We start from the raw sequence: 25,063 nt of genomic DNA on the forward strand, positions 1-25,063 counted from the left end.
TCTTTGATTACACACTTATTCATTATGCGCTACATTTTTTATTTTATTTATTCACGGTATAATTGTCAATGGTCCCAAAAATGTGTCAAAAGTGTCCGATCTGTCCGCAGCAATGTTGCAGTCCCGTTAAAAATTGGCATTACTCGTAAAAAATAAATAAATAATAAAAATGCCACATATCTATTCCCTATTTTGTAGATGCTATAACTTTTGCGCAAACCAATCAATATATGCTTATTGCAATTTTTTTCAAACAAAAATATGTAGTAAATTCATAAATTTAAAAATTCAGAATTCGTAAATTCGGAATTCGAAAATCTGAAAATTTTGAAAATCCAAAAATAAGAAAGGAAAATCCAAAAATTAGAAAGAACGAAAATCTAAAAATCAAAATGATAGCCAACTAACTAATAATTACTAAATATTAAAACATAGGTATTGGAATTTCCTTTCAAACTTGGCTGTTAGTGAATGTAACAAATATGAATTCATCCGAAGTTGCGAATTATCCAAAATAAAGAATGCCACATCTAAACAAATGGAGTGAAATTAAATAATAACAAATAATAATAATAATAATAATAATATGTTTGTATTATTATTATTATTGTTATTTATTATTATTAATTATTTACGTTCCATTTGTTTAGATATGGCATTCATTATGATGGATAATTTGTAACTTTGGATAAATTTGTAACAGCCAAATTTGAAAGGAAATTCTAATAACTATTACTAACTATTAAATTATAGGTAAGTTATTAGTTAGTTATTATTTTAGATTTTCGAGTTTTCTGGTTTTTGAATTATCAGATTTTTTATCTTTTTTTTTGGATTTTTGTACTTTTGAACTTTTGGATTTTCATTCTTATTTTTAGATTTGCAAATTTTTGAATTTCTTGATTTTTGAATTCCAAATTTACGAATTTTTAAATTTCAAATTTACAAATTTTCGAATTTACGAATTTACAAAATTTTGAATTTACGAATATTCTGAAAAATTCGACAATTCGGAAATTTGGATATTTCCGAAATAACGAAATTCATTAAAAAACTTATTTGGTACTAAATGAATTTCACATGTCTGGTATGTAATAGAAACAGAAAAGATTTATATAAAAAAAAAAAAAAAAAAAAAGACTCATGGCTGTATTAGATCAAAAGGGTGCTTCTAATAAATACTGAGCAAAGGGTCTGAATACTTAGGACCATGTGATATTTCAGTTTATCTTTTTTTAATAAATCTGCAAAAATGTCAACAATTCTGTGTTTTTCTGTCAATATGTGGTGCTGTGTGTACATTAATGAGGAAAAAATGAACTTAAAATAAACTTTACCAAATGGCTGCAATATAACAAAAAATGAAAAATTGAAGGGGGTCTGAATACTTTCCGTCCCCACTGTATATATATATATATATATATATATATATATATATATATACATACACATATACACATATATACACACACACACACACACACACACACACTGTATATTGCGTTGATAAAGGTAGATGGAGAAAAAAGGTAAAGCAACTTATAAATTGTTTAAACTTCAGTTTTAACTTTGAGGTTTTTTCTATCCTCCAGTTGCATAAATATGTGAAACAAATAAAAAATCCATATAAGACGGCAGAGAGAATGACCTTCTTTGATGAAAATGGTGAATTTCCTTTCCACTACAAAATAGTAAATTGGAAGAAGTCTAACCGCCACTTTAGAAAAAAGTCTACTGATGTTGGTTCATACACACCATGGGCTAAAGAAGAAGACCAACTTCATATTGACCCCGACAAAATAACATGGGATGAAGACAATAATACGGTGAGGAGGAGAACATGTGGCACTCACTTTTCATGACATTGGCCGCCGAATGGACAGTTTTCAGACAGGGGCGGATCCAGGGGGAGCAACGGGGTAATTGCCCCTCCCGAAAATATTAATAACTCCCGTTCCGAGTCTCTCTCACATCAGCAGCGGCAGCGAGAGAGAGACCCGGCTCTCTTCATGCCGCGCTGGAGCCTGGAGAAGATGGAGGGAGGACTCGGAGGTAGGTGGAGCCGCGCCACTGGCCTTGCCTCCCTAATGCTAGCAACCAGTGACGTCAAGTCACCATCAGTCACGTCCCAGCCGCTGCTGAGGGGAAGGAGAATGAGGCGCCGCATTCAGAGCCTTCTTCCTTCTCCGCGCCTAGTGTGAGAGCGTTGGCTTCACCCACCTCCTCCCTCCATGATCTTCTCCAAGTCTCCAGCGCAGAGTGAACATGAGGAGGCTGACAGGATGAAGAAGACATGAAGGCTGCAATGGCTGTGTGTCTTGTGAAGTGATGGCGATGCTGCCTTCAATCCTATTTATCTGTTTTGGTCCTTGGAAGCCCCTTCCCCCCCACCAGAGCACCAAAGTATAGGAAAAGTGAGTACAAAAAGTAATGGATTGTGTAAAATTGCAGAATACATATACATATATGCCAATTATTTATGAAGAAAAAAAAAACTGCTCTTTTAGTATTGACATTTTCATCTCGTTCAATCTTAACCACTTCAGCATCGGAAGGATTTACCCCCTTAATGACCAGGCCATTTTTTGCGATACGGCACTGTGTTGCTTTAACTGACAATTGCGCGGTTGTGCAATGCTTTACCCAAACAAAATTGACGTCTTTTTTTCCCACAAAAAGAGCTTTCTTTTGGTGGTATTTAATCACCTCTGTGTTTTTAATTTTTTTTTTGTTATAAACAAAAGAAAACCGACAATTTTGAAAAAAAAAAAAAAAAAAAAACAATATTTTGTACTTTTTGCTATAATAAATATCCCAAAGTTTTTTTTAATAAACCAATTTTTTCATCAGTTTAGGCTGATATATTCTTCCACATATTTTTGGTAAAAAAAAAAAAAAAAAATCGCAATAAACGTATATTGATGTATATATATCCATAGGATGGACTTGTGTCTTTTTTCAACCTCACCTACTATGTAACTATGTATAGTTGGATAGTTTGGGCAAAAGTTATAGCATATACAACATTTTTTTATTTTTATTTATTTTTTACTAGTAATGGTGGCAATCAGCGATTCTTAGCGGGACTGGGACATTGCGGCGGACATTCAAACACCTGACATTTTTGACACTTTTTGGGGACCGGTGACACTAATACAGTGATCAGTGCTAAAAAATATGCACTATTATTGTACTAATGACACCGGCAGGGAAGGGGTTAACATCCTGGACGATCAAAGGGTTAAGACCCTTTTCACACTGAGGTGATTTACAGGCGCTATAGTGCTAAAAATAGCGCCTGCAAAGCTCCTGTAAAGAGCCTCTCCTCTCACTCCAATGTGAAAGCCCGAGTGCTTTCACACTGGAGCGGTGCGCTTGCAGGACGTCAAAAAAACGTCCTGCAAGCCGCATCTTTGAGGCGCTTTAGGAGCGGTGTATACACCGCTCCTAAAGCACCCATTAAAATCAAGCGCCGACGCAGCGGCACTTTGCGGGCGCTTTTGAAACTTTTTCAGGCGCTAGCAGGGGTTAAAAACTCCCCGCTAGTGACCTAAAAGTGCCGCTAAAACGTCAGTAAACGCCGCTAAAAATAGCGGCACTTAACCGCCAACACCCCAGTATGAAAGTGCCCTTAGTGTATCCCTAGGGGGTTCTTGCTACTGTGTGGGGGATGGATTCACTAGATGAACAGAGTGCTCCATGTTCCTGGTTAGCAGGAACACAAGATCATTCTGTTCATCTCTGACAGAATGGCAGTCTGCCTCGTTTTCATAGGCAGACCACCGTTCTATCTCTGTGGGGAGCGATTGAGGGCGGACATTGCTGATTTTCTGGCAGTGCCCCTCCCGAGACTAGACTCAGGATCCACCCTTGTTTTCAGATGTGTATCAATTATAGTCATTCAATGACATTTCATGAGGTTACCCATGAACTTTATTGCTTCAAATATTATATTAGCCTTATCTGCCCCTCACATATAAGTACAAATAACACAGAAATTAACCACTTGCCTCCTAGACACTTTTACCCCTCCTGCCCGGGCCATTTGTCAGCTTTCAGCGCTGTCACATTTTGAACGACAATTTTGCAGTCATACAACACTGTACCCATATGAAGATGTTATCGTATTTTTAATACAAATAGAGCTTTCTTTTGGTGGTATTTAATCACCACTGTTTTTTTATTTTTTGCTAAACAAAAAAAAAAAAAAAAAAAACACATTTGAAAAAAAAAAAAAAAAAAAACACAACACAACACAGAGAGGAAAAAAAAAAACAACAATAGCACCAGACAATCTGTTCATACAGAGGTAAGAACCGATATGCAACATGTTCAAGCATATAAAAAAAAATAGACAGAAATCATTGCAAAGGGTTTAAAATAGGTATAATAGTATGGGGTACAGGTATACTAGCAGGGCATTACAGTAGTAGAGGACCAGATATTAGGGATCCCTGGGGCACGGCCTATCAATGGTCCATCAAGGGTACCAAAATCAGTGTTGATAGACGGACTAGCCAACCATTTACCCCAAATTTTGTGAAAGGTTTTATTCCGTTTCCGGAGTTCGAAAGTCAGTTTATACAGTGAAATAGAATCATTAAAGCGGGGTTCCACCCAAATTTTGAACAATATCTGTATGTATTCTCTTCCTTGCCTAGATGCTGACACGCCGTTTAAAAAATATTTAAATCGCCGTAATTACCTTTTATTTTTCTATTCTTCTTTGCACTTCCTGGTTCTCCTCCCGTGGGAGTAGGCGTGTTTCTAGCCTCTCCCAGACTCCTGGGAGCTAGTCTCAGGCTTCCCAGGATGCCACTGAGCATGTGCGGGAACGAGCGGTGAATGCTGGGAGCACAGCATTCACCACATCCTGGAAATAAATGCTTGTGGGCTTCAAATGCCCACAATGAAGATGGAAACCGCCTGCAGTGAATAATATAAGTTATTCTTTCCGGCGAAATCTGACACAGGCGGACATATTACACACAATATGTGAGTATGTAATGCTGAGAAGAAAAAAAAAAAAAACACACACACCACGATAGATAGGTGGACCCCCGCTTTAATAAGTTTTAACCAGAGGGATTTCAGAGAGGTCTGTTCACCCTTCTAGGATAGTAAGATAGTCTTTTTAACATAGATATAAAGTATGCGGAGCAGTCTCCTAGCATGGGATGGTATGAGTAAGCTACCAAAAATGCCTAAAAGGCAATTCTTGGGGTGAATTATGTTAGGAAGGCCTAACACTGTCGAGATAAAAGCACCCACTACTTCCCAGAAGTCCTGGACAATCGGGCACAACCAGAAGCAATGTAGGAAGTCAGCCTCCTGGCCACAGCCACGAAAACAGACAGCCAAGGGTGAGAGACCCATCCTATGCAGCCTAGCCAGAGTAAGGTGGGTCTGATGAAAAATCTTTACCTGTATGATGCAGTCTCGGAAAGCAATAACAGAAGTTTTATACGTGTCACTAAATTCTGACCACTCCTCATCTACCATGGAAATTCCATCAAGGTCCACTTTACTTGTGCTTTATGAAACCTAGGGTTAAAGTCAGACATTAGGGCTACATAGTAAGTGGAGACTAGTTTAGTGGGATTTGGCTGTCTGAGCATTTTTTCCAATGGGGGCAGGTCAGTGGGATCATCTAGAGAGCCAAATTGGGCATGTATAGCATGTCTGAGCTGGTAGTAATAAAATAAGTACGATCTTGGTAGGTCAAAGTCCAAACGTAGCTGGGAGAAAGTTTTAAAGCCCTGGGCATTATACAGGTGGCATAAATATTTAACCCCTTTGGAGTAACAATGGTTGGCATCTGGAAGGGCGTAAAATTCCTTCAGGTTAGTATTAAACCACAGAGGGTTGTTGGGGGACTTCAGCCAGGTATGTTTAGATACCTTCATAATAATGTATCTGATTAATGAAAGGGAAGTGGAGAGTATGGAGGTTCCGGGGCAGTCAGTTACCCGTCCCCTGTTTATTATATAATGTAGGGTTTCCAGGGAAGATGTGATGGCCCCCTCCGTGGATGTACAGGTATTAGCCGGGACTGGGCATAGCCAGTCATGTATGTGCACCAGCTGGGATGCCAAATAGTGTAGGAAGAAGTTGGGAAATGCTAGGCCCACCAAGTGAGCTGGTAACCTCAGCGTTTCAAGTGCCACCTTGGGGGATCCACCCTTCCACAGAAAAGTCGTACATATCATGTCTATGCGTTTGAAGATAGCTTTAGGTATTTTACATGGGGAGTTAGTAAGGATATAGAGCAATCTTGGTAAATAAATCATCTTAAGAATATTGGCCCTCCCCATGAGGTCCAGAGGTAAATCCATCAACTGTTTGGTCTGTTCCTGAAGGCGGACCAATAGAGGGTCTAGATTGGTGACATATCAAGATAAGGGGGTCTGTACCAAAACTCCGAGGTATCTAAAGGAGGACACCACCTAGAGCTTGGAGTCCGGTTGAATCTGGGGGGGGGGGGGGGGAATAGTCACACCTAAGGGAAAAAGGCTGGATTTGTCCTAATTCACCCGGAATCCAGAGTAGTCCCCAAAGGTAGTGATCTCCTCCAACAAGGCCCACAGTGACTCATTGGTATCAGCTAGATACACCAATGTGTCATCTGCATAAAGTGAGATGCGCTCCTCTATATTGGCAATCGGGAGTCCTTTAATTGAGAGGAAGGAGCAAATGTGAACTGCAAGCGACTCCATGGCCAGGGCGAACAAGAGGGGTAACAACGGGCACCCCTGTTGAGTGCCCCTAGTGATTGGGAAGGGATCAGTAATAGAGGAATTGACCCAAACCCGAGCTACCGGGGAGGTGTAAAGAAGTTTTATCCATGCTACAACACGGGGGCCAAAGCCATACATCTGTAACACTCGGACCCCTGTCGAGTGCCCCTAGTGATCGGGAAGGGATCAGTAACAGAGGAATTGACCCGGACCCGAGCTACCAGGGAGGTGTAAAGAAGTTTTTTCCATGCTACAACACGGGGGCCAAAGCCATACATCTGTAACACTCGGAAAAGGTATGGCCATTCCACACTGTCAAATGCCTTACAGGTGTCTAAGGACACAATGGCGCAGGTAGGAGGACAGTCGTGTGGATATTGCAGGTTGTGAAACAGTCTATGAATGTTCATTCTAGTGGACCTGCCGGGAATAAAACCTCCTTGGTCACTATTGACCAGGGAAGTGACTACATTATTCAAACAATTTGCTAATATTTTGGCCAGAATCTTAACATCCACATTGATGAGAGAAATTGGATGGTAAGATTCACATTAAAGAGGGTCCTTACAGGGTTTTAATAGGAGTATTATCAGGGCCTCCCGCATTGTTGGGGGGAGGGTCCCAACATCTAGGGCTTGGTTATATGTCCGCAAAAGAAAGGGGGACAAAAGGTCTTTGAATTTTGTATTCATGACACAACACAGGAAGCACCTCCATGGTTAACAGAGGACAGAATTAAAATTAGACTTGAGAAACTTAACATTAATAAATCACCGGGACCAGATGGCTTGCATCCGAGGGTACTTAGGGAACTCAGTCAAGTGATTGCCAGACCGTTGTTCCTAATTTTTACAGACAGTCTATTGACTGGAATGGTACCAGCTGATTGGAGAAAAGCCAATGTAGCACCAATATTTAAAAAGGGCCCAAAATACATCCCTGGGAATTACAGACCAGTTAGCCTAACATCAATAGTATGTAAACTCTTGGAGGGGATGATAAGGGACTATATACAAGATTTTAGTAACAAGAACGATATCATTAGCAGTAATCAGCATGGATTCATGAAGAATCATTCTTGCCAAACCAATCTATTAACCTTCTATGAGGAGGTGAGTTGCCATCTAGATAAAGGAAGGCCCATAGACGTGGTGTATCTGGATTTTGCAAAAGCATTTGACACAGTTCCCCATAAACGTTTACTGTACAAAATAAGGTCCATTGGCATGGACCATAGGGTGAGTACATGGATTGAAAACTGGCTACAAGGGCGAGTTCAGAGGGTGGTGATAAATGGGGAGTACTCAGAATGGTCAGGGGTGGGTAGTGGGGTTCCCCAGGGTTCTGTGCTGGGACCAGTCCTATTTAATTTGTTCATAAATGACCTGGAGGATGGGATAAACGGTTCAATCTCTGCATTTGCAGATGATACTAAGCTAAGCAGGGCAATAACATCTCCGCAGGATGTGGAAACCTTGCAAAAAGACCTGAACAAATTAATGGGGTGGGCGACTACATGGCAAATGAGGTTCAATGTAGAAAAATGTAAAATAATGCATTTGGGTGGCAAAAATATGAATGCAATTTATACACTGGGGGCGAGAACCTCTGGGGGAATCTAGGATGGAAAAGGACCTGGGGGTCCTAGTAAATGATAGGCTCAGCAATGGCATGCAATGCCAAGCTGCTGCTAATAAAGCAAACAGAATATCGGCATGCATTAAAAGGGGGATCAACGCAAGAGATAAAACGATAATTCTCCCACTCTACAAGGCTCTGGTCCGGCCGCACCTGGAGTATGCGGTCCAGTTCTGGGCACCAGTCCTCAGGAAGGATGTACTGGAAATGGAGCAAGTACAAAGAAGGGCAACAAAGCTAATAAAGGGTCTGGAGGATCTTAGTTATGAGAAAAGGTTGCAAGCACTGAACTTATTCTCTCTGGAGAAGAGACGCTTGAGAGGGGATATGATTTCAATTTACAAATACTGTACTGGTGACCCCACAATAGGGATAAAACTTTTTCACAGAAGAGAGTTTAATAAGACTCGTGGCCACTCATTACAATTAGAAGAAAACAGGTTTAACCTTAAAACTACGTAGAGGGTTCTTTACTGTAAGAGCGGCAAGGATGTGGAATTCCCTTCCACAGGCGGTGGTCTCAGCGGGGAGCATTGATAGCTTCAAGAAACTATTAGATAATCACCTGAATGACTGCAACATACAGGGATATACAATGTAATACTGACACATAATCACACACATAGGTTGGACTTCATGGACTTGTGTCTTTTTTCAACCTCACCTACTATGTAACTATGTATTCCATTTGGCCGGGAAGCCGTCAAGTCCAGGAGTCTTATGTGCGTAGCAATCTCCTCAGCTGAGATAGGTGCCTCCAACATATCACACCCCTCATCTGATAAGGAGGGAAGAGATATGTCAGTTAAGTAGTCAGTCAGCCGAGATTCATCATAGTCAACCCTAGAGGTGTACAGCCCTTTGTAAAAGCATAAAAAGGAATCCAAGATATCCCCTGGGTTATCACTAATGGTACCTTGGGCAGTAATGATACATGGGATGGAAATGGGAGAATGGTCAGATATGCCAAGAGACGTCTGGCTTTATTTCCATGTTCAAACGGTTTCTGAGAAACATGCAGCATGCGCTTTTGTGTGAGATCCAGCAGACGGTGTTCATACTCCCTGCGGCCCTGTAACCATGCCTCTCTCGTGTCAGAGGCAGGGTTAGAAGCATAAGCAGACTCTGCGTGCACCATAGCAGTCTCAAGTTCCTCAGTAAGCATATGTTTATTTTTTCATAAGATCCCTGTGATGGATATAAAGGTGCCTCTCAGAGTGGTCTTGAATACATCCCATTCTGTGGAGGGGTCCATTTTTCCCAGGTTATCTTTCCAATAATTAGTAATGCCTGTCCTGCATTATCTTGTCCTCCAGGCAGTATGAGTTCAGGCACCAAATAGCAAGCCCCGTCCCTGGAAGGAGGAGGAGGTCTACAGAGAGAGAGGCATGATCCGAAACTCCCCTGGGCAGATATGAAATGGCAGAGACAACAGAGAGGGTCTCCGCCAGAGCAAATGCCAAGTCCAGTCTGGACATGGTGTTGAAAGAGTCCGAATGGAAAAGTATGGCACATCCGGATGTTGCCAACAACACACTTCTATTAGGCCGTGCACTTGAACCGAGTCTACAAATCAGGGAAAGGGCCTATCTCAACCTCCCAGACGGTCCATTGCTGGATCTAAGACCACATTAAAATCCCCCACATAAAGCAGGGGGCCGGAAGGTCTATTCAGTAGTTGAAGTGACAATTTGGAGGGTACCTCCACTGAAAACGGGGGGGGGGGGGGAATATAAATGTTCACTAGAGTAAAGGTTACAGTGGAAATCTGTAAAGTAAGAACAATAAACCGCCCTTCTGGGTCTGTTTTAACTTTTATCATCTCAGCTGGGAGAGATTTAGCCAGTAGGATAGATACCCCCCCTGGAATAATTAGTGTAAGTGGCATGGTATGAGTTAGATAGCCACGGACATTTCAGGGCCCTCGTCTTGGAGCCCATAAGGTGAGTCTCCTGGAGGCATATAATATGAGGACAACATTTGTTTAACACAGAAAAAAACAGAGATCTTTTCTGGAGGTGCATTCAGACCTCTAGTGTTCCATGAGACTATCCTTAGGGGCTTCTCCATAGTAGAACATACAGTAATGAATAACTGTTCTGTGGCCTCACCACAAATTGGTAAGAGGGTAGTGTGGGATCAGGTGAGGCTCCCAACTGGTGGCAAAAAAAAATGATCATGTCCTGGTGTAGAATGCATGGCCTTGTCAGCCATGTGGAAGTGCAAAGTCCGGTGGCCTTCACTCCAGACAGGTCAGGATGGCAAACAGTACAAGTAAAGGATAAAGTCTAGAGATGAAGGCCTGGAGGAATAGAGAATAATGGAGAAATAATCACCGTAACTGGCACAGTAGGGTGCGAGTATCGCCATGCAAGGATGACAAAGTGGCGAAAACTACTGGCATTGTAGATTGCAGTAAAGGCACCGGGTTATACAGGGGTGCACGGGGGCCTGTATTAAGGCAACTGGTAAGTGGCGTCTTAGGTTAGTGGTTTCTTCAGTCACTTCTGCGTCTGTGGGCAGCTCCTTACTGATCATTCAGCCGCGCCATGGCTTCCTTGGGATTGGTGTAGAAATTAGCCTTACCATCATGAATGATGCGCAATTTGGCAGGGAAGAGCATGGTATAGGACAGGCCTTCTGTGGGCAGGCGAGATTTCACTGCCGAGAAGGAGATTTGTTGGCGTTGAACTTCATCAGAAAAGTCTGGATAAACAGATATTGTTACTGTTGAATTTAAGCGGGCCTTTTTCTCGTGCAACTTTATCCTGTAAATTGAGGATGCATGCAATAATGGAGCATGGTGGGGGGTGAGGAGGAGTGCGGTGCGCACGCTCTATAACATGGGAGAATGAGGGCTCATCTGCACCAAAAATGTCTCGCAACCAAAAATAAAGAAACTTTTCAGGGAGGGGGCCTTCTGCGCAGAACCCCACAAATCTTAAATTGTTCCTGCGAGAACGATTTTCCAAATCGTCGATCTTGGCGCGGAGTGCCACCATCTCGCTAGTAGTACACACATAGTTACAGACAGGGGATTCACAGTGTCCTCTAAGGTACTGATACGTTCCTCCGCATCTCCGGTTCTGTCAGAGGTTCTGGACATCTTGTTTTAATAATGATAAGTCCATGCGGATAGAGGCTATCTAAGTAGAGAGGGAGGCCTTGCAATCCTGAATAGCCAGCATAATGGTGGACAGTGTGGGCTCAGCAGGGGGAGAGTCCACAGGCTGACTATGCTCATCAGCCTGCTGGGAGTCCTGTGACTGCAGGGGGTCTGTTTGTGTGTGAAAGATAGCAGGGATTAAAGCACTCACCCCTGTAGCAGAGCTTTGGACAGCAGAGGAGGAAACCTGCAGCGTGCCTGTTTATTCTGCACATGTCCCAGTGCCATCTTGCCTCCAGAACCGCACCAGTTGTTGCGCCATGGGTGAGGTCCGGGGAGGCCCGAATTTCACCATGTCTACCAGCTAGGGTGACCAGGTGTCCTGGATTGCCCGGACAGTCCTGCATTCTGTGGGTCTGTCCCGGGCACCTTCACTCCGGGACAATACAGTGTCCCGGAATGAAACTGACCCAGCATGACCCTCTCAGAGCTTTATATGTGACACCCCCCAACTAGAGAAGAACTACAGGTCCCAGCATGAAACCATGAAATCTATGGGGTCACACCCTTAGATCTCAGGGGTTCATGCTGGGACTGGTAGTCCTTTACTTTTGGGGGATGTGACCTCCCCAAAGTGAAGGACTATAGGTCCCAGCATGAACCTCTTAGAGCTGAAGATGTGACACCCCTCGCCCCCCAAATAGTGAAGAACTACAGGTCCCAACATAAACGTGTGAAATCTATGGGATCACATGTTTAGATATCAGGGGTTCATGCTGGGACTTGTAGTCTTTCACTTTTGGGAGATGAAAGTGAAGGACTACAGGTCCCACAATGAACCCCACAGAGCTGAAGATGTGACCTCCCCCAGCCAGTGAAGAACTACAGGTCCCAGGATGAAATTTATGGGGGCACAAAAAAAAAAGTATAAAAAAAAAAAAAAAATCACATTTTTTTTTTTTTTTTTTTTTTTTTTTTTAGGAAGGGGGGGGGGAGGTGTCCCTGAATGGCAGTTTGGAAATGTGGTCACCCTACTGCCAGCCTGATAGATGCCCATAGCTGTGGGGAACAAAAGGTACCTTCCATGAGGAGATAGGACCAAGGATAAGGTAAGGATGGTTGATGAGAGCCAGAGCTATGAGTCTATGAGACTGCTCTCTTCACCATCAAGCCACGCCCCCTCCATAGTTTATTATTAACTACTTCAGCCCCGGAAGATTTTACCCCCTTCCAGACCAGAGCACTTTTTGCAATTCAGCACTGAGTCGCTTTAACTGACAATTGTGCGGCCATGCAATGTTTCACCCAAACAAAATTGACATCCTTTTTTCCCCACAAATAGAGCTTTTCTTTTGGTGGTATTTGATCGCTTCAGCGGTTTTTATTTTTTGTGCTATAAACAAAACAAAAAAAAAAGAGTGACAATTTTGAAAAAAAATGCAATATTTTTTACTTTTTGCTATAATAAATATCCCCCAAAAAAAATTATAAAAAAAAAAAAACAAAAAAAAAAAACTTTTTTTTCCTCAGTTTAGGCCGATATGTATTCTTCTACATATTTTTGGTAAAGAAAAAAAAAAAAAAACGCAAGTGTATATTGATTGATTTGTGCAAAAGTTAAAGCGTCTACAAAATAGGGGATAGTTTTTTGGCTTTTTTATTAATTTTTTTTTTTTTTTTTTTACTAGTAATGGCAGTTGCAATTTTTATCGGGACTGCGACATTATGGCGGACATGTCGGACAATTTTGACACATTTTTGGGACCATTGGCATTTTTACAGCGATCAATGCTATAAAATTGCATTGATTGCTATAAAAATGTCACTGGCAGGGAAGGGGTTAACCACTAGGGGGCAGTGAAGGGGTTAAGTGCGTCCTATTACATGTTCTAACTGAAGGGGGGAGGGGACTGTGTAGGGGAGATGACAGATCGCTGTTCATACTCTCTATGAACAGACAATCTGTCTGTTCTCCCCTCAGAGAACCAGAAACTGTGTTTACACACACAGATCCTGGTTCTCTGTGTGCCCCAAGTGCTTACGAGAGCCTGGCGGTGATCGCGACCGTCGGGCATTCACATCGGCTCCATGGGCAAGCAGGGCACGCGCTCCCTAGTGGCCCTCTATGGTACCGATGTACCATGACGGCGATTCGCGCAGCCGAGCCATGTTGCTGCAGTACAACTGCAGCGGCTGGTTGGCATGCGGTTACATTTTGCAAACAGGTAATTTTTCTCCTTCACTGATGTGCACTGATGAGGCTGCACTGATGGGCACTAATGGGCGACACTGGTAAGCAGCACTGATGGGCCCTGATAGGTGGCACTGATAAGTGACACTGATGAGGAGACACTGATGGGCACTGACTGACAGCACTGATTGGCAGCCCTGATAATAAATGCTGATGCCCCTTTAACACAAGCCAGTTATTGGCTCTCTTCTTCTCTCTTCACTAGGTCAGCATGAGGAAAGAAAAGCCCATAACCAGCTTGTGTTTACATCCTGTGATCAGCTGTCATTGAACACATGTGGAAAAGGGCCACTGTGATTGGCCCTTTATCCCATCTATGATCATCTCAGTCCCATGGACTCAGTGATCACAGAGGACGATCCCAGGAGGATGTCCATGGATGCCCTTCCAGCAAAGTAAGCCTGCGCTGTAGCCATCTATAGTGCGGGCAGGACGTGGTTAAAAAAAGAAAGTAAAATATTTTTTAGGCATTATTTCTTACTCTTCCTCATAGACTATGGGGTTCTCCATGGGGAATGACTTCTGTCCCTCCAGGTTAAAATTGTTAACATGTTTGTAAACCATAAGAGTCAAATTCTCTTTTTCCCTCCTCTTTGCTCTATTAAATATACAATTGCAAGCATTTTGTTATACCTGTTCAATATACAAGAAAAAAAAAAAAAAAAAAAGGCGCAAGTTTGACACCAGTCTACAATGCAAGTAAACCTGAGAGAGAGATATATAGGAGAAAAAAAAATAAATACTAATATAATACTAATGTGTGTGTGTGTGTGTGTGTATATGTATATATATATATATATATATATATATATATATATATATATATATATATATATATATATATATATATATATATATATATATATATATATATATATATATATATATATATATATATATATATATATACACACACACACTTTTATGGTCGTGGCCCTAAGACCAAGACAAATGTGGATCACATAAACATGCGACAAGACTCACAACATAAATAGACCTGAGGTGTGGCTTTTGGTCGTCTGGTAGGTATGGCAAGAAAAGGGGCCAAAAATAACCAGGTAGGGAAGTATCTTTATTGCCTCTAACCTCATTGAGTGAGCTTGGAGAAAGGGCCATCTTGAGGGAATATATATCTGGTAAAGCAGGCAGACTTTCACCTGCCTAGCTTCTTGGTCACATGGTCTGGTACTCCGTGCTGAGATGTGGCTGAGGCTGCGCCGATCCAAAGGAATATCTAGAATACCGCCCGGGGTCTAGGCCTAAGTTGACCAGTAGGACCCAAACATGTTTAATAAACCGATTTCCACTCAGGGGGTTGACCTGAAAAAGGCAGTAACGGGCTGGAGACTGGCTGGCTGGGTAGTTGAAAGAGCAGACGGTCAAAAGATCGTTGCTGGGCACCAGGCGTTGCTGGTTCGAAAGAAGTTTATATCCGCTCCGGGTCCGGTTCGTTACGTTTTGGAGACCGTAAGATAAAGGACATAGTGGCTTGGATACCGGCCAGGTACAGCCTGATAGGGGTATGAGGGAGAGCCAGCTGTGTGTGGCAATAAGATATAAAGGCTAGGACATGAGTGACGTCATCTACTGTGGTTCCGGGACAAGTGGCAAGGAACCTACGGTAGGTGTTCCAGGCCATGGGATAAGCCTTTAGTGTGTTGCTAGACAGTGAGTGGTTGATGAGCCGGGTTGCATTGGCAAGGTGTGGCTTCAAGCCATTGTTAGTTGAGACCAAGGTGGGATAGGAGTGGATGATGGGTCGGCTCCGGGTTCCTGCTGGAAGAATGAGACAAAATTGGAGCGGGACAGTGCATCGGCTGCGGTATTGCACTTGCCAGGGATATGCTTACAGTAACTGTTAAATTTGGTGATGTAGTGACAATTGCAGCAGACTGTGCAGGAAGGACATGACGAGGAGCAACTTGGATCTACCCTTATTAATGATGTCAGCTGTAACCTGGTTGTCTGTGGTGAAGAGCTCTGTCTGATCTGTCCACGTATGGCCCCAGACTTGGGCTGCTGCCACGATGGGGTACAGCTCGAACAATGACGAAGATCGAGGGAAACCAGGAATCAGGCAGATTTCCGGGGACCAAGGTCTGGCAAACCAGTGATGGCCAAAAATTGCAGCAAAGCCAGTGGAGGCTGCAGCTTCTGTGACTACCTGGGGCGACTGAGCTGATACTGAGGGAAAAACATTGATATGTCATTCCAGTTGAAGAGGAACTCGTCCCACATAGCCAAGTCTGCTATTGCTGCTGCGTCTAGTCTGAGGACTTGGTCCTGCACTCGGGCAAGAAAGACTAAGAGCCTTGAGATGAACGACCGCCCCTGAGGAATTGTTCTCATAGCGAAATTGAGCATGCCTATCAAGGACTGCAGCTGTCTTTTAGTACATTCCTTTGACCGGGTAAACTCCTGAATGACTAACCTAACACAAGCTAATTTGTCAGAAGGCAGGCTAGACTGCATGGCGTGCGTATCCAGGACGATGCCTGAGAAACGTATGAAATGTGTTGGGCCTTCCACTATGTGTTCATTGAGATTGTTGAAGACCTCTTAGCTTGTCTAGATCTACCGGGGGGGTATGTTTAGGTGTTCAATAAGCAGAAAATCGTCCGGATAATGGATAACCCTGTGACACTGGGCCTGGTGTGACAGGTTCAAGTGAGGGATTGGGCGAAACCGTCAGCTTTGTGGGCGAAGTGGTGACAAAAGAGTTCCGTGTCTGTGAGGCTCCTGTCAGAGCTTATCTGGAACTGGACAAGTCTCGCTGCTGCTTTGGCTGAAAATGACCGATGGTCGTAGAAGGCAAAACCTCCATATTTGTAAGCAAGATCTGTCACTGCATGAAGGTATAAGTCCCGCTCCTCCCTCCTGCTGAGGGTGGCTGAACAAAGTACATCTCTGAACATCCCAAAGGCCAGGGCGAACTCAGTGGCTGACAGCTTACGACTGAGGCTGGGGTCTCTCAACTTGACAACCACTGAGACATCCCCCCCAGGCGTATGATTTGTTGTCAGCTAAGTCATGGACTGAGATGAGCAGGGATGCCAATTGGCATCTTTGCCCTCCAATATATCCTCCCTGATGCTGGTCGGGACAAGATGAACGGGGAGGATGATAGGTGCAGAGCCTGGTGTACCTGCAGAAGAAGCTGTCATCAGGACCATGACCAGGTCCGGGAGGGCCATGGATGGGCGAACTTTCAATGGTGTGACTCTGGTCTGGACGTCCGAACTGTTGCGGCTAAGGGGGAGACCAAAGAGTGCAGCTGGGCCCCGTGGATGGATTGTAGGGATGCCTGTTGGGCCCAGCTGCAGCTGGAGGCGGGAAGAAGAGCCTGAAAAGCTTTGCCTTCCTGGGCGTTAGCAGGAAAGGGAATATCCCTGCGACTCAGCTATGAGTTTGGGGATGTTCCGTCCCCTGAGGGACTGCAGGCAGCCGCGCTCTGAGCCGCTTGGGGGGGTATCAGAGGGGCGGGTGCGAAGTCCTTGCTGCCAGAAGACAAAAAGGGGTCTTTTTGTCTCACCCATATGAGCTGGGTGCTCATATTTAAGAGGAGTTTAAGAGGAGTCACAGCCATAGGATAGAGAGCGGAGTGGTAAAGAGAAAACTCAGAGGAGGAAAAAGGAAGAAGTACAGAAAAGGAATGGATAGGCATAGGCATGAGCTGACAGAGTTCTGTTGTGCAGAACTTATGTTGAGTGGAAATTTAGAAAACTCAGGTGAGTCCGTGGGCCAGGAGGTGACTGGCCAGATAACCGATAGCTCGGATGCCTGTCTGTGGCAAGCAAAACCTGAAGACCGGAACCCCAGGGCGTACTGGGGCGAGAAGTAGAAGTCTGGTACGGCTTACGTAGCAATGTTGCGATCTATAGGGTGTGCTCGGCCTGCTAACACTTGTACTGCCAGCAAGTCTACTGTTAAGCGACCTTGTCTGCGAGGTGAAGGGTCACCCTTCGAAAACAGAGTGTCATGTATAGACATATGTGACAGAACTAACGCCTGGAGATCACGTCCAATGATGTATGTGAAGTAACGGTATAGTGAAAGGGTGCTGCAGAATGATGTGATAGAAAAGCCCATGAACTAGGCCCTGACTGATGCTCTAGTAGCGAGGTTCTGGTTATGATCGAAACTCGGTCGACCGGGAACACCTGCAGTAGGGGTGACATGAGTGCAACAAGATTTCTTTACTTTTTTATGTGTCCCCCTTGTATGCGACTGGCCCTGGTGAAGATGCAAACATTGCTTTTTTTTTTTTTTTATTTTTTTTTACCTGGGAAATAACGTCCAACCTGGTACTGGATGGAACCTGAACTCGACTGACCTGAGGGAGAAAAGATAGATGAAAACGACGAGTGGCTCATATGAATGCCACTGGAGACGAGTGACCGATTAAGTGCCGCTAAAAAATGAAGTGGGCTGTATGAGCACCACTGAGTGTGCTTGCAGCGATTGCAAGGAGTATATGTTGAGATGCATGTTTGCAGCGATTGCAAATGGGTATATGCTGAGATGCGTGTTTTTGCAGCGATTGCAAGGAGTTTATACTGAGATGCATGTTTTGCAGTGATTGTATACGGGTAAATGGTAAGATGCGTGTATTTGTAGCAATTGCAAGGAGTTTGTACTGAGATGCATATTTTACAGAGATTGCAAAATGGGTATATGCCGAGATGCGTGTTTTTTGCAGCGATTGCAAGGAGTTATGATGAGATGCATGTCTTGCAGCGATTGCAAGGAGTTATGATGAGATGCGTGTCTTGCAGCGATTGCAAGGAGTTATGATGAGATGCGTATCTTGCAGCGATTGCAAGGAGTTATGATGAGATGCGTATCTTGCAGCGATTGCAAGGAGCTATGATGAGATGCGTGTTCTTGCAGTGATTGCAAAATGGGTATATGCTGAGATGCGTGTATTTGCAGCAATTGCAAGGAGTTATCATGAGATGCGTATCTTGCAGCGATTGCAAGGAGTTTATACTGAGATGCATGTTGCAGCAATTGCAAAAATGGATAAATGTTGAGATGCGTGATCTTGCAATGATTGCAAGGAGATTATACTGAGATGCATGTTGCAGCGATTGCAAATGGGTATATGCTGAGATGCGTGTTTTGCAGCGATTGCAAGGAGTTATGATGAGATGCGTAGCTTGCAGCGATTGCAAGAAAGGTCACCTACTGATAGGCGAAAAATAAAAGGATAGCAGAAATTGTATATGTAGGAAGGAACTGCAAAGTGGCATACGTAACGAATCGGGGCTGTTACGTATTGGCGTGTGGGATACTCGTGACGCGAATCGTTGTGCCGCTTGTGCGACTAGGTTCAGAGTGGATTGTGATGCATGTAGCTGCTGAGGTGATGTGAATCGGACAAAAAATAAATAAAATAATGAATCGTAGGGTAAGAACCACTACAAATTGGTGTGCAGAATAAGACCGATGCAAACCGTTGTGCCGCCGAGGCGACTAGGCTTGAATCCGACTGATTCGTATGACATGAAAGCAATACGAAACAGTCAGTAAAAAATTACATAAAAAAAAAAAAATGAACCATTTGTGGGGTAGAACAGGGACTAAGAATCAGTGAGCGGGATGCATCCGATGCAAACCGTTGTGCTGCCGATGCGACTAGGTTCGAATCGGATTGTAGCAGGTATGCAATACGAATCGGTTGTAAAGAGATGGCACTGATACAAATTGGCTGTAAGATGTATGAAGTGAATCCAATACAAATCGGTTGCAGCGTGTATACCACCCCTTACTTCTAAAACCAAACACATACCAACCACCCAGCCCCCCAGGCTAATCAAAGTGCAGACAAGGCCCCATGTGGGTCTAATTACCACCTCAATCAGACACAAAACCCATGCAAATAATACATGCTGATCTCCAAATGGATTAGATGGCAACCCCATAGACAGTGAATCCTATGAGAAAATGAAGCCTGTATCGAGTGATATCAGAGAACAACCGACAATGGCTCAGAGGCTTGGATCTACGAACGAATCGTATGTTTGTGGATAGGATGACAAGCAAGGCAGAGCGAGCCTGCAAATCTAAGTTTGCAGGTATAGGAAACATATCCAATGGTAACATTGCATATGAACAAAAAGGTTTGAACCCTACCTGCAACAGCAAGCGAGAACCGCCGACGAAGACGCCGCAACCCACTTGTAATAGAACGCACAGACTTATGAACACAAGGTAAGCTGGGAAGAGTCAGCACAGTGACATGTAGTATCGTGCACTGAAACTGACAAAGAGGAAGGGGAAGTGGTCAGCTTAAATACCCTCCGGGCTCCTCCCATAAATTCAGGCCAGCATACTGGCCTTCTAATATATATATATATATATATATATATATATATATATATATATATATATATATATATACAGTTATGCCCTGTACACACTGTCGGACATTGAACGGACATTCTGACAAAATTCATGGATTTTTTCCGACGGATGTTGGCTCAAACTTGTCTTGCATACACACGGTCGCACAAAGTTGTCGGAAAATCCGATCGTTCTGAACGTGGTGACCTAAAACACATACGTCGGGACTATAAATGGGGCAGTAGCCAATAGCTTTCGTCTTTTAATTTATTCTGAGCATGGGTGGCACTTTGTACGTCGGATTTGTGTACACACGATTTGAATTTCCAACAGCGGATTTTGTTGTCGGAAAATTTTATAGCAAGCTCTCAAACTTTGTGTATCTAAAATTCCTATGGAAAATGTGTGATGGAGCTTACACACGGTCGGAATTTCCGACAACAAGGTCCTATCACACATTTTCCATCAGAAAATTCTATCGTGTGTACGGGGCATAACAGTTTTCAACACACTCTTATTTAACCTCCAATGTTATTTCACACAAGTACATTTTTTTTTCACTTCCTTTTAGAAGCTGGAGTCTCGGTGTGTGGACTCTTGTTTGCCCGGATACAGAAAAAAGCCAGGATCTTCAATCCACTCTTGCTGCTATGACTGTGTCCCATGTTCAGAAGGGCAGATATCCAATATGCCTGGTATACCTTATATTTCTATATACATACTGTATATACAGTATATATACGCATATACTATGTTTTTTATTTTAATTGTTTTTAACTTTAACATGAAATTCACAGATGTGCAAAAGCTGTAACATACATATATATATATATATATATATATATATATATATATATATATATATATATATATATATATATATATATATATATATATATATATATATATATATATATATATACTGTATATATAAATCTCACAAAAGTGAGTACACCCTTCACATTTTTGTAAGTATTTTATTTTATCTTTTCATGTGACAACATTGAAGAAATTACACTTTGCTACAATGTAAAGTAGTGAGTGTACAGCTTGTATAACAGTGTAAATTTGCTGTCCCCTCAAAATAACTCAACACACAGCCATTAATGTCTAAACCACTGGCAACAAAAGTGAGTACACTCCTAAGTGAAAATGTCCAAATTGGGCCCAAAGTGTCAATATTTTTTGTGGCCACCATTATTTTCCAGCACTGCCTTAACCCTCTTGGGCATGGAGTTGCCGCTGGAGTCCTCTTCCACTCCTCCATGACGACATCATGAAGCTGGTGGATGTTAGGGACCTTGCGCTCCTCCACCTTCCATTTGAGGATGCCCCACAGATGCTCAATAGGGTTTAGGTCTGGAGACATGCCAGTCCATCACCTTTACCCTTAACTTCTTTAGCAAGACAGTGGTAGTCTTGGAAGTGTGTTTGGGTCGTTTAGGTCGTTATCATTTTGGAATACTGCCCTGCGTCCCAGTCTCTGAAGGGAGGGCATCATGCTCTGCTTCAGTATATCACAGTACATGTTGGAATTCATGATTCCCTCAATTAACTGTAGCTCCCCAGTACTGACAGCACTCATGCAGCCCCAGACCATGACACTCCCACCACCATGCTTGACTGTAGGCAGGACACACTTGTCTTTCTACTCCTCACCTGGTTGCCACCACGCACGCTTGATACCATCTGAACCAAATAAGTTAATCTTGGTCTCATCAGACCTCGGGGGATGGTTCCAGTAATCCATGTCCTTAGTCTTCAGCAAACTGTTTGCATGCTTTCTTGTGCATCATCTTTAGAAGAGGCTTCCTTCTGCCTACAGCCATGCCTCAGACCAATTTGATGCAGTGTGCAGTGTGTGGTCTGAGCACTAACAGGCTAACCACACACACACCCCTTCAACCTTGCAGAAATGCTGGCAGTACTAATATGTCTATTTCCCAAAGACAACCTCTGGATATGACGCTGAGCACGTGCACTCAACTATTTTGGTCGACCATGGTGAGGCCTGTTCTGAGTGGAACCTGTCCTGTTAGACCGTTGTGTGGTCGTGGCCACCATGCTGCAGCTCCGTTTCAGGGTCTTGGCAATCTTCGTATAGCCTAGGCCATCTTTATGTAGAGCAACAGTTCTTTTTTTCAGATCCTTTAGAGAGTTCTTTGCCATGAGGTGCCATGTTGAACTTCCAGTGACCAGTATGAGAGAGTGAGAGCGATAACACCAAATTTAACACACCTGCTCCCTATTCACACCTGAGACCTTGTAACACTAATGAGTTTTCTTGACACTGGAGAGGGAAAATGGCTAATTGGGCCCAGTTTGGACATTTTCACTTAGGGGTGTACTCACTTTTGTTGCCAGCGGTTTAGACATTAATGGCTGTGTGTTGAGTTATTTTGAGGGGGCAGCAAATTTACAGTGTTATACAAGCTGTACACTCACTATTTTACATTGTAGCAAAGTGTCATTTCTTCAGTGTTGTCACATGAAAAGATATCATAAAATATTTACAAAAATGTGAGGGGTGTACTCACGTGTGTGAGATACTGTACATATCCAAAACCGTTATACTGTACTCACACCGTAAACCGTTAGAGGTACTCTTGATGAAAGTAAGAATTGGCCTTGCTTCCAAAATTAAAATTATATGCACATGTCAAATAGGTGAGGAAAAATTCGGGCCTTGGGTGTTAATTGTGTCTATGAAACCTATACCAAAAAAATTCTTGCAGATAAAATCAACACCCACAAATCTAGGCAGCGTAGACAGTCTTTCAGAGATTCCAGATCCATAACACACTTAATCATGGGCATCAGGGGCTGTCAGGAAGATCCTGCTAGTAACAGGCATCCTGTGCGTGCAGATGTGCGATCGCGTGCACCTATGCGCATGCGCGGGTGCGCACATGTGCGCGGGGGAGCGCTAGGGCCCATCAGCACCAGGCAGGCTATTTAAACCTAGCTGACACACTGGGATCTTGCTGTCTGCTCTACAGCGTTACGTGTGTTTTGATCCTTGAGAACCTGTTCCTGTACTAAAGACCCGGGTTGTTCCTGATTATCCTTGTTATCTGCCTGCATCTGATCCCGGCTTGTCTCTGACCATCCCTGTCTTCTGCCTGCATCCGACCCCGGCTTGTCTGACTACTCTTCTGCCTGACCCTCTGGCATATCCACTGTCCGCCTGGCTACCGATCCGGCTTGTCTGACTCTCCAGCCTTAGTGTCCTGACTTCAGTTCCAGTCTGCTATCCGGATCCAGTCTGCTGTCCAGTTCCAGTCTGCTGTCCAGTTCCAGTCTGCTTTTCGGCTCCAGTCTGCTGCCCAGTTCCAGTCTGCTGTCCAGTTCCAGTCTGCTGTCCAGTTCTAGTCTGCTATCCAGCTCCAGTCTGCTATACAGTTCTAGTCTGCTGTCCAGTTCCAGTCTGCTGCCCAGTTCCAGTCTGCTATTTGGTTCCAGTCTGCTGCACCAGTCTGCTGATCCAGCTCCTTCCAGGTTCCAGTCTACCTTCTGGCTCAGTCTGAAGTTCTACTGCACAGTGCTTCCTGAGTTCCAGACCCACCTCCTGCTGTTGATCCTGCCAGGCACTCATGTCACTCCTGACTCTTGTGCTTCCTGTACATCCAACCAGGGCTCTCGAGTCGGATACGCAAGAGAGGCCATCCCCTGCAAGTTGGGCTCGTCCACAAGGTATGTGACAGGGGCCTAATACCTGCTGCTAATCCAGGAATAATTAATTTTGATAAATGTCAGCCGGTCAACAGAGTTAGTGAACAGACACGCTCTTTTATCAGTCACAAAACTTCCACAGCACTGAATGACTGTTCAGAAAGCACGCTGGATGCAAGGCAGCCCAGTGCTCAATTGCATACTGGGCAGGTTCGGGCCAGTGGTTTATTCTCATGACCCAGTAACCCAGTGAATCATCAACTGGAAAGCTGTCCATGTCTGTTTTTGCCCATAGATAATCTCTCACCATATGATGCAGATACTGCCGATTGGATGTGGATGCTGACAAACCTTCTCCACTGCTCCTTTCTTGATCAACACAAGCCTTAAAAATAGCTTTTCCATGAGATTGTAACCTACCAGAGTCTGGAAGGGTGTTACATAAACTCCCTTTTAAGGTGTCCTCAAGATATGTCATCTTCTGCTCCCTCTGTGGGGATGGGATAAGTTCTGAGACTTTCCTCTTGTACAGTAACGATGGTTGAGGAGAGTTTCCAACCAATAGTGATCCTTCTCCCTGATGCCACAAATTCTCGGGTCCTTTCGCTGGCTTTAAAGAATGAGGAAGGCCATGCACTGCAAGTTTGCACCACATTCCTGGCTAAAGCTAAAAGAATCTTTACTCCGGTGTGGCTCCTGTCCCCTAGACAGACCATCTGAAGCACTGCATGGCATTTTTTAGCCTTACTCATTGAATAGCCCCATGAACACTTAGGGCAAGGGTCTTCAAACTATGGCCCTCCAGTTGTTCAGGAACTACAATTCCCATCATGCCTGGTCAGAGTTTTACAATGCCTCATGGGACGTGTAGTTCCGCAACAACTGGAGGGCCGTAGTTTGAGGATCCCTGACTTAGGGGGTAATATCTATCTATCTATCTATCTATCTATCTATCTATCTATCTATCTATCTATCTATCTATCTTTTTTTTTTTCTACTCTGTTCTATTGTTTTTCTATGCTAGTCTTTTTCTATGCTATTCTTTTCAATTATTTTCTATTCTATTTTAATCTTTTCTGTTCGAATTTGAAATCATCCTATACCAAATTTGAATGTATGTGTATATATATATATATATATATATATATATATATATATATATATATATAAAACCATTTTTGAATTTCATATAGAATGGAATAGAATTAGAATATAAAAGATTAGAATAGAATAGAAAACAATATAATATATATTATGTTTTATTCTATTCTGTTCTATTGTTTTTTCTATTCTATTCTTTTCTATTCTTTTACT

General features: G+C 43.3%; 1 protein-coding gene across 1 annotated transcript in view; it reads left to right on the forward strand.

The window, feature by feature from the left end:
• LOC141141162 (vomeronasal type-2 receptor 26-like) overlaps nucleotides 1–25,063 on the forward strand; it is a 164,816-nt gene that overhangs the window by 107,995 nt on the left and 31,758 nt on the right. Inside the window, exons 4-5 of the mRNA XM_073628884.1 lie at nucleotides 1,593–1,826; nucleotides 20,649–20,772. Of these exons, the coding sequence (XP_073484985.1) occupies nucleotides 1,593–1,826; nucleotides 20,649–20,772 (358 nt within the window). The remainder of the gene's footprint in view (nucleotides 1–1,592; nucleotides 1,827–20,648; nucleotides 20,773–25,063) is intronic.

The sequence above is a fragment of the Aquarana catesbeiana genome, linkage group LG01 (genome assembly GCF_042186555.1).
Source record: "Aquarana catesbeiana isolate 2022-GZ linkage group LG01, ASM4218655v1, whole genome shotgun sequence".
In the NCBI taxonomy this organism is placed as follows: Eukaryota; Metazoa; Chordata; class Amphibia; order Anura; family Ranidae; genus Aquarana; species Aquarana catesbeiana.